An 11,462-nucleotide genomic window follows, 5' to 3' on the forward strand; every position below is an offset into this window, starting at 1 on the left:
CTTTAAAGAAAATTTGTCAAGAAATTGCCAAATATTTTTAAGGTATTTAACAGGATTCACTAGATCCGCTGCCAAACTGTTTTTGGGATTTAACCCTCTATGGATTTACTTAATTTGGATTTACAGGATTTACTAAATCCTAATAAATTCAATCCAAATTTTTGTTAAAGAACACGTTAGTCCTGCTTGCTAAACCCTAAACCCTATACACATTTTTGGAAATAATTGAAAATTAAAAAGCAAATGATGATGAGTTACCTTCCTCAATCGTTTCGGGCAGGACATAAGCGGGAGGAGGAGAAAAATGGGAGTTTGCAGTCACTATTAGCCTCAGTCTCGTCAGTTCGTTCTCAGCTAGCTCGTATGACGATCGTACCTGAGCCTTCGATGAAGAAGGCGATGATTTTGGACAATATAGAGAGGGGGGTTGGGTGGGGGGAGGATACGAGGGTTTCGGGAAGAGGAAAGAGATTCAGAGAGGCTTCAGTATAAGGAGGGAGAGAGAAGGAATTAGGGCAGAAAGGGAGGGCCGCGATTTTGGTTGTATAAAAGATTATTTCTGACGACTTATACACGAATCTATCGGTTCTTAATCCTATTACCGATGACAATTCACCAGATATTATAAAAGGCATCGGTTAATCTCACACGAGATGGTTGGTTCGAAGATAACCGACGACATATAACCATTAATTAATATTTGAATACGATCAATGACTTATTGCATCGGTAATAATAAAAACCTTCAAAAAAGAATTGTTGTTTATAACCGATGACAATTCTGTAGTCATGCCGTAGCAAATAACCCAAATATAAAACGTCGCCAGGTTGTCAATAATTTACATTATAACTGAAGGATAAAACAGTCGTTTCTTAAAAAAAAAGACTTCGAATAGCACCTGACGGATTCGTGTATAACCGTCTCAATATGTACGTCATTTAATATCTACTTTAAAACCAACACTTTAATGCATCGTAAATAATTAAAGCTGTTGGAAAAAATAAATTACTATTTATAAGCACGACTAATCTTGTTGTTATGCCATCACAAATTATGAAGATCATAATCTGCTGCTACAACCTCAATAAATGAACATTTTTTTAATAAACTTAGGCTCTTAACGCATTTTTCTGTAGTCAATGTGTCGTTAACCAAATTGAATTTTGAGTACAATACTTTGCCTTCATTAATTGATCTAATAAACAAGTAATTGTGTGCAAAATAGATTACAAGTCATAATTTTCTTCCACTAATGATATTTCTTCTTTATCAAAAAAAACAAAGCATATATAAGAAATAAAATATCAAATCACATTTCTCCAAGGTTTAATAAATCCTTTTTCTTATATTTTTTCGATCCTTCGAAGGGCTCAGTAAAAATGCAAAGCCTCATATCATAACTAAACAAAATCCACAATCTATACATATTAATAAAATTTATGAAACAAGGACTGAGCCAACGCAACGAAGAAGCTTGTAAGAACAAGTAAAATGAAAATTAGGTGAATTGAATTACATATAATTTACATATTTACAATTTGGAATTGAACGATTCCATGCTTTCTTGTAGACTCGGAACTCTCACCTTCAACAACTCTCTCCCACTTTGCTGTCCAAAAAAATTTATCTTACACTACCAACTGAAGAAAGACAAGAAGTCAGATAACTATAATATAAAGATTTATTGAATATATTGAAGTTTTTCGGATTTCTTGAGCTAGCTCTCATCTTTTTCCAAACCTGCCATGCGGTAACTTGAGCAGTCACGCCATTTTATGAGGTCCCACTTGCACTTCTGAGTTAATAATTTATTTAGTAATTAGAGCGTAGAACTAATCCTTGCCTGCAACACTATATAAACATGGATGGCCTTTGATATCTTACAAACCCAATTCTTAGGGAGCAGGAAGAGTTTCTACGTGTAACATTATCTCTCTTGTTTGCTGTAGAAATTACCTTCATGGCTGGATCAGCATTTTTCATGGCCTGTGCCATCTTGGTGCTCTTCGGTTTCTGTGTGGAAGCTGAGTTGGTGCAGCACACTTTCAAAGTAATGTTTCCATATCCCATTAACTCATTGTTTTTTTTTTCCCCTTACATTTATACCTTCTAATTATTTCATATCATATCAAAAGTATATCACTTTAATGTATAACTTTAAAAAAAGAGTAAAATACATCTTTTTCATGCATAAAAAATGTGATATATGTATATAAGTATTATTAAACTTTGTACATTTTTAAAATAGTTATGAATTTAGAGGCCCTTCTTCCCAATCAATCCTGATTTTGAGATTGTTCAAATGAATTGTTATCATCACAAAATAGTCATTAAGCTTACCAGTGATAGGGTTGTTATAGAGTTCGCTCAATGAGTGCATTGACAATAATCATGGAAACTTCAAACCCTTCTAATTGTTTTCATTTACAAATTAGTCACAAGTACTTGTTTTACTTAGACGCGCAATTAAACGTGGCAAATAGACTTTCTATTATTTAAATGCTTGTAATTGTTTCAAAGATAATTCAGACTAATCAAACGTGATGAAAATTAAGCAAATTAGCATACATTTTTATTGAGCATCTAGAATTGTGATTTTTTTTCTTATAATTACATAGCGCCCGGAAGATTGATATTTACAAATCAAGTACTTAAGTGATTTTTGAACTACTAAACCGATGAATTTAAACACGTCACGATCAAGTCAATGAGAATTTGATGAAAATAAAAAAATATGGGTTAGCTCTCTTTTTATTCTTAGGGTGGAAATTGGGTTATAGTGTTAAATAGATCGGAAATTAATGATTAGAATGTGTTTGGTATCTGAGTCTCTTAATTAGAGAAAAATTTCTCCAACTTCTCTGTACTTTGTTTTGGACAAAATGTTTTACTTTTGAAAATTCATGAGTAGAGGGTTGAGAGAGAGGGGGGATGGGCCTTCCATTCATTTTAGTTACATTGAAAAATAAATTTGATAAACATTTACTAATTATGGAGTTTATAAATGATAACTTTTTTTCTCAAATCAATCATCAACAACTCTTTTTAATTTAGGCGATGTCCAAAAGTTAGCTAATTTGAGCTGACCAGATCAATTAAATAAAGCATAACACAATTTGATTGTGGGGTTTCTATCATTATCTCAATTATTTATTGCAGTTACAGTAGAAAAAAAATTATATTAGCTATAATAGTTTATTTTGACTCAAATCTTATAATCTGTTGTTTATAAACGTCAAAACAAGTTTAATTGTTAAAAGAATATATTGCTGAGATAATTTAAGAAAAAAATTACCAAAAAAACATGACCAGCAAACATTATGTAAATTCAAAAAAAAAAAAAAAAAAAAAAAAAAAAAAAAAAAAAAAAAAAATTTTTTTGGGAAAAAATTGGGTGGTGTTAGATATGTAAATACAAAGGAATTGAGGGGTATGTATGTAAATTTCCCAATGTTTTTATGTAAATGTCCCAATTCTGAAACCGAGTCACTGTCACATTACATCTAAAACGCAACTCCCGTAACGAATTAGGTTTGAACTCTGACCGTGCTTTATATTTAGTTGGGCTACCTTTGTTCCATCATGCCAACAGCATCCAACCAACACATGTAAGATACTTAAAAAGCTTTTTAGTTTGTTGTAACAATAAATAAAATAAAGTTTATCCAACAAATGTATTTGCTTGTTTCAAAAAATCATTTGTTTTAATCTGATTGAGATGTTTAGCCTAACGATTAATTAATTTATGTTTTTTAATAAGGTTGTTAATATTTTATTTAGGTGAGTAATATGATGGTGAGAAGGTATTGCAAGAACAAAACCATCACAGTAGTGAACGGTGAATATCCAGGCCCAACTATCACTGCCCATGAGGGTGATTCATTGGCCATTCAAGTCATCAATGAGTCCCCCTACAACATCAGCATCCATTGGTAAGTCCAATTTGTATTTTTTTTCAATAATACCCCTTATTTTTTATTATTTAGGAAAGAGTAGGTTTAATTATATGAATGATGGCAGGCATGGAATATTCCAGCGGATGACCCCATGGGCTGATGGTCCAAACTACATAACCCAATGTCCCATTACGCCGGGAAATAGCTATACATACAAATTCAACGTGGTAGGACAGGAAGGCACGCTCTGGTGGCACGCTCACGTCTCCGTCCTACGTGCGACAGTGTACGGAGCACTTATTATTCTTCCGAGAGCTGGTGTTGTTGGTTATCCGTTTCCCAATCCCCACAAAGAAGAAACCATCCTTCTTGGTTTGTGTTCATATTTCATTTTCTTATATATAGTTTTTTCAAAAAATAAAAAAGATTTTACGCAGGCTAAAGCAAGCAAATTTTGAAATATATAACAATAAAAATAGTAACAGTAAATTTAATTGTTCTATGGTTGTTCAGGAGAATGGTGGAAAGCAGATGTTATAACCCTACAGAACAGAGCACTTGCAAGTGGGAGTGCATTCAATATCTCCGACGCATACACCATCAACGGCCACCTCGGCGATCTCTATCGCTGCTCTAACAAACGTAAGCTAAAAAATTGATCTAATCACACTATTATGACAAAATATTATGTCCGATTAAATAAATATGTCAATAAAGCTGCACCACACATTTGACAGTACGATATTATTCATGTCGTGTCATCTGCATCTTTATTATTCGGATGTAATATTTTGTCCCCCATCAATAAATTTTTTCAGATTTGTGCATGAAAAAAATAAATAATGATATAACATATATTCTTATTTTAATTTCTTTTTCTTGCAATGGTTTATTAAACAGACTATATTAGCATTAAATGAAGCACCGAAAACATTGCTATTTATAAATCAAACATCTTATTTCATCCCATTTTCAAATTCTCACTCTAATAATAAAGATGGTGATAAAGCCCCAACCCATATTTCTCATTTTTATCAACTTCAAATACATCAGTTGTTAAAATCAACTTAATATTTTATTTGTAAATAGCAATGTTTCTTCTGCTCATTATGTAATTATTCCTAAATTTGTACACTCCGATGAATTCAGATACACACAAGCTGGAAGTGGAGCAAGGCAAGAGCTACCTCCTCCGCATCATCAACGCCGCGCTCAACACCCAATTCTTCTTTAAAATCGCCGGCCACCGCCTCACAGTGGTCGCCGCAGATGCCTCCTACACCTCCCCTTTCTCCACCGACACCATCGCCATCGCCCCCGGCCCAACCATCGACGCCCTGCTCCACGCCGACTCCCACCCTTCCAACTACTACATCTCCGCCCTCACCTACGCCAGCTCCCCCGCCATCCCCTTCGACAAGGCCGCCAGCCCATACGCCAGCGCTCCCCCCTCCGCCTCCCCTTTCGACAACACCACCACCGTCGCCGTCCTCTCTTACAAAAGCTCACCCCCGTCCTCCTCCCCTCCCATAATGCCTCCCCTCCCCGCCTTCAACGACACCCCCACCGCCCACCACTTCTACTCCAACCTCACCGCCCTCCACCCCAACTCCGTTCCCCTCCAAATCGACCAGCGCATGTTTGTCGCCTTCGGCCTCGGCCTCACCCCCTGCAGCGTTAACCAACCCCTGTGCCGCGGCAACGCCATATCCGCCAGCATGAACAACATCTCCTTCAGCTTCCCCACCACCGTTTCGATGCTTGAAGCACACTTTCGTAAGATCCGAGGGGTGTATACCAAAGATTTTCCTAACCGCCCTCTGGTGGCTTTTGATTTTTCGAATCCCAGTGTTAATAATCAGGGGTCGTTTCAATTGACGGATAAGGGGACGAAGGTGAAGAAATTGAAGTACAACGAGACGGTGGAGGTTGTGTTGCAGAACACGGCGGTGCTGGCGGCGGAGAACCACCCGTTGCATCTTCATGGATATAATTTTTATGTGGTGGCGCAGGGCTTTGGTAATTATAACAAGAAGGAGGCGAGGAAGAACTATAATTTGGTAAACCCGCAGGAGAGGAATACGATTGCGGTGCCGGTGGGTGGATGGGCGGTTATTCGATTCAGGGCTGATAATCCCGGTGAGCTCTATCTTCAGTATTAAATTATTCTTATTTCTAAAAATGAGAAAATGGGTACGCAGTCAGATAAAATGAAGAAAATTATTTAGAAGATGTATTTTTAATTAGAGAGTATTTAAGAAAAGGTTTTAGTTAATATATAACTGATTAATGTGCAGGTTTGTGGATCATGCACTGCCATTTGGATGGACATCTGTCGTTGGGCCTGGCGATGGTATTTGAGGTGGGGAACGGACCTACGCCGTCGACGACGGTCCCCCCGCCGCCGCAAGATTACCCCACCTGCTGATGAGAGATATTTTGAGAAGAAATGAAAAAAAGCTAGTTGTTTTATTGGATTTAGAGGAGATGCAATTGCTTTAAGATTGGGTGCTTTTGAGTTGTTTTTTTTTTTTCAAGTTTCTGGTTATTACTTGTAATTTGTAAATTTATATTTTTTCGGTATTATACAATAATAGAAAGTTTATAGTAATTGAGCAATGCTGCACTTTCATATAAAACAGCAGACAGTAATTTTGAAATTGTAGCGGCACAATTCGTAAGTATTTACAAATCTCACATCGAAACTTTTATATTGACCATCGGCTTTTAGTTTGTTAATAACCGACGGCCACATCCGTGGGTTAACATTTTGACACCCGTTAGTTATTGGCTTTTATGGCCGTCATCAATTCATTGCTGATGAAGACGAAAGACCAACACACCCATAACCGTCGATTTTAGGCTTAATTGAACATATTCATAATAAAAATATATGTAACAAGCATAAATTTATAATGAAAGAAATTAGATTTTTTCAAGATAATTTAGAAAGCTTTGGTTAAATAATTTCTCTTTTCATGTAAAAAGAAATATGACCTATTAAGCATTTCAAGTTTCAACCAAGAGCACAATGTTCTTTTTTTTTTTCAAGATAATTTAAAAAGCTTTGGTTAAATAATTTCTCTTTTCATGTCAAAAGAAATATGACCTATTAAGTATTTCAAGTTTCAACCAAGAGCACAATGTTCTTTTTTTTTTTTTTTTTTTTTTTGCTCCAAGGAAACTGAAATATTTGGAAAGAAGTCCTGATCAGTGACAATTGTTGATAAAGGAAAATAACCAATTAAGATACATGCAGAAAATTCCCATCAGTCATCATCACAGCATGCTTGACAACAGACACAATAGTATGGCCAGTCCAGCTAGAAACTGCTTTAGAGAGGATCACTCCGAGCAGAGAATAAGAGAGTATCTTTGGTAGAATGACAGAAAGTAGTGTATTCCTTCAAAGATGAAGCGATATCCAAGATGTTCATAAGTCTGACGAAGAAGCCTGAGTTCAGATTACCAAATCCAAGGAAACCCAAAGAGGTCAACAAGAAAGATCAATCAAACTATTGCCCGTATCACAGGTTGCTTGGACACACTGTAGAGGAATGTTTCAACTTTAAGGAGTGGCTCCCGAAAAAAATTAAAAAAAAAAAAAAAAAAAAAAAAAAAAAAATCTATAAAGATGACAATCATCCAATTGCTTTTTAAATGGGAATAACTGCACCTTCGTACTCATAACATATTGATCTCATCAAACTTTTTTTTTCAATCAAACATATAAACTGTCACAAATTTTCAGATCTTTACAAGTGAGTTTGGGGCGGCAGTACGACTGCGGTGTGGTGCCGCACTACAATTCTTCTTGTTTGGCAATACTGTTTTTTGTCCGAATTCACAAAAAATTGCAACTAAAAGCTGTGTTTTTTCATCATATTTGGCTGCTTGTAGTGGTTGCTAAAAAAATGTAGTATGACTTTTTCAAAAAAAAAAAAAATTGTAATAACTACTACAACTTTTTAAACAGCAACTTCGCGACTGCTTCTTCAAACAGCTGTAGTTGCCTCAAACAAACCGTAAGTGTCTTAAGTTTTTGAACTATGAGAACTTTCATATATAAAGTCAAACTCAAAAACTTTATGAAACTTTTAGTAACCAAATATTTTTTATTCGTATATAATTAAACTCAATTAGATAAATCCAACAATTCCTTGATTAATAAATTTTGACATCATTTATTTTAAATTTTAAGATATATAATAAGTAATATTTGATTAAGGAGTATGTGATTCAGGAGGGCCAGCATAATACATTTGATAAAGTGCTCTAAATTATCTTCAAAATGACTCGAATATCTCCATAAATCTATAAATAGACCTACTTCCAAACGTGAGAAGAAAGCAAGAAAAAATCACAAAAAGGATTCCTGAAGGAAGAATCAAATTTTGCCTGCTGGCTCCCAACATCAGCTATCATCATCAAGGCAAAGAAAAGAGTTAGCATTCGATAAAGAAACCTCCAGTGAATACCTACAAGTGGAGAAATTATCACTTTCGGCGACTGCGCATTCGGACGATTCACGGAGATGCGTTCGCATCAGGACCGTCGTTTGAACGTGCAAACACTCAGCCACACGTAGTTTTCCCTAATGGCAACTATTGAAAAGGATGATTTCTCACTAGAATTTATTTATTAATTTTTATTTTCTTACACAAGCAAATGCAATTATAATTTACAATTAATAATATTCATAACTTGGGTTTGAGTCTTTAATTTCTGCAAGACTCAATTAGTCATATAATGCAGGACTATAAAATGGTTTACCAACTCATCGAGCCAATAGGCGAAAGTATCTTAACGAGTGTATTTTAACATTTTATTTACATGTTGCTTTTGCTTGTTCCCAATCAAGATATTCACGCACCAACATTCTTCAGAAGTCCTCAATATCAGTATATCACTCAACCACACCTAGGGCGTGCAGTATTTGGTCAAAGCCGAATAATCTAGCCAAAAATCAAAACAGAAAAACTGAGCTGTGATCGGTTCGATCCGGATTAAAAATTTAATTTTAATTTTTTAAATTTTTAAATTTTAATAATTAATGTTTGGTTTCTGGTTCTACGTTAATTTTCATTTAATCGGACAAACAGAACAACCGAAATTTATTTAAAATTTTTATTATATTTTAATTTTATGTCGAATAAATTAATAAAATTAAAATTTTTATTATATGTAATACCAGATTGAAATGAATAGAAGATTTATGAAGTTAAATCGATATTATGCAGATCAATTATTTTTGTTATTTGTCAAAGTCGAATAAATAATAAAATTTTGGTTTGTTCATAATTGAGGGGTTCAAATTTGGGCTGTCAATTTGGCTTGTTGTTCGCGAACAGCTCGTGTTCGGCTCGTTAAGTAGCTCAAGTTCGACTCATTCGTTAAGCGTAACAAGCCGAACATGAACAAATTTTTAAGCTCGAAATGTAAACGAGCCGAACACGAGACAAAATTTATTCACTCGTGTTCGGCGTGAATTGACTCGAATATATATAATAAATATTCATAAAATTAAATATGATAAATTATCATTAATTACTTTTTAGACAAACAATTTTTTTAGAAAAAAATATTATTTTAATTTTATTTAAAAAAATTCATCATTACAATAATTTTATATTTTGACGAGCCAATTTCAAGCCGAACACGAACATGAATAAGTTTTTTGAGACAAACACGAACACGCTATTCACAAGTTATTTCAAACATGAGCCAATTTCGAACACAAGCCAACTTCAAACGAGTCGAACACAAGCCCAACCTAAGTCAGGCTCATCTCGTTTACAGCCCTAGTTCAAACCAAATTAAATTTCAGTTCGGTCGGTTCGAGTTTATCAAAATTTAAACTAATTCGGTTTTCAAATTCTGAATTTCAGTTATAACTAGTTTGATCAATTTTATAATCAAGCGAATGCGCATCCCCAACCACATCCACGTGGCTGTTGCTACCACATATGAGTATAATTGGGTTGGATCAATGTCGTTGTCTCGAACTAACTAGTTGGAGTTAGACTAGTTGTAATTATTAAATATGTGATATGATAAATTTTGACTCCTAAATAATAAACAACGTGTCAAAAATAAGTTTAATTAATTTGTATTTTTAAGTCAAAGTCTTGTTCATTTGGTTGCTTGAAGTTTAAAAAAACTTGAATTTAAAAATGGAATATTTTAGATCCATTGCGTAATTACTTAAACATAATTAGGAAATAACATTTATTTTTAAGCTTTAAACGACGCCTTCAAAATTGACTTATTTAAAAATAATTTTTATTTTTGAAAGAGAATTTTGATGTAATTTAGGAGTAAGTTTATTTTGAATAAAATTACCCTTTTGTTCGCTATGTAATGCATTAGATTAGGAGTGTAAACGAGCCGAACACGAGCTGAGCATGAGCCCGTGTTCGGCACGTTTATATTTCAAGCTAAAAAAGTGTGTTCGTGTTTTGGCCGCCTTCTCTTGGTGGCGGCCACCAGGGGGGTTTCCACAAAAAAAAGAGTGTTCACGAACAAAGAGTCATTTTAACAACCCTAATCATGTAACCACAAGCCGAACACGATTTAAAAATTATTATTTATATTAAAACATCATTTGAATTTAATTTTATAATTTTTATTCTATTTTCTTAATCAATATTTTAATTGGTTATAAATCATTGTAGCCTTGTAGTCAATTAGATTTTTTTTTAAAATACTACTTTATATATATATATACGTATGTGTATATATATGTATATGTATATATATGTATATATATGTATATATATCTATATATATATGTATATATATATATATATATATATATATATGTATATATATATATATAGAGAAATTAACGAGCCGAACACGAGCTCTTCGCGAATAACGAGCCGTTTTGACAGCCCTACATTAGATAATGCAAATAATTAAAATGTAATGCAAATCAAACGAAGAACCCAGTTCAAAATAAACAAGGTTTAAATAAACAAAATTTCAATGGAAGATTTACAAACATACCCAGAATTCATATGTATTTACATACCTAACACTTAAACTTCAATTTTTACATACAATAAATACGCCTTACCTATGCACGAAAAGGTGTGTTTTACTTCTTAAAATTTAAAATAGTGATATTTTTTGTGTGATATGTAAGATTTAGATGGTATAAATGTAAAAATTAAATTTTGGATGTTAGATGTGTAAATACATAGGAATTCAGTGGTATGTATGTAATTGCCCTTTTTATAATATCTATTTTGTGCCTGGATTTCAAGCATTAGTTCTTAAGCTAGTTTCAGAGAAGTATCAAATAAGGTATGAGCCATAATCAAATAAGATTCAAATCTGGCTTCTACTATTTCAAATTCATGTAAACATAATTGAGGTTATGGAGGCTAATTTAAAGAAATAGAGATAGTTGAGGAGAAAAGAAAATTAATGGAAATATTTTTAAATGTTTTTTTTCTCCTTATCTCCAATATCATTTGTAAATCAAGCTCTGATAACTTGTGCTTATCATAGTTTGTATAACTCTATTTGCTTGCCTATTGGTGCTGAGCTGATTTGTCGAG

General features: G+C 33.7%; 1 protein-coding gene across 1 annotated transcript; it reads left to right on the forward strand.

Moving 5' to 3' along the window:
- Positions 1 to 1,901: 1,901 nt before the first annotated feature.
- Positions 1,902 to 6,502, forward strand: LOC110020534 (laccase-7-like). The gene is made up of 6 exons (XM_020718675.1): positions 1,902 to 2,051; positions 3,782 to 3,933; positions 4,022 to 4,269; positions 4,411 to 4,539; positions 5,047 to 6,036; positions 6,195 to 6,502. The coding sequence occupies exons 1-6, from the start codon at positions 1,962 to 1,964 to the stop codon at positions 6,323 to 6,325; spliced, it is 1,740 nt and encodes a 579-aa protein (XP_020574334.1). The 5' UTR covers positions 1,902 to 1,961; the 3' UTR covers positions 6,326 to 6,502.
- The last annotated feature ends 4,960 nt before the right edge of the window (positions 6,503 to 11,462 follow it).

Source organism: Phalaenopsis equestris, unplaced genomic scaffold (assembly GCF_001263595.1).
Source record: "Phalaenopsis equestris unplaced genomic scaffold, ASM126359v1 Scaffold000002, whole genome shotgun sequence".
Taxonomy (NCBI): domain Eukaryota; kingdom Viridiplantae; phylum Streptophyta; class Magnoliopsida; order Asparagales; family Orchidaceae; genus Phalaenopsis; species Phalaenopsis equestris.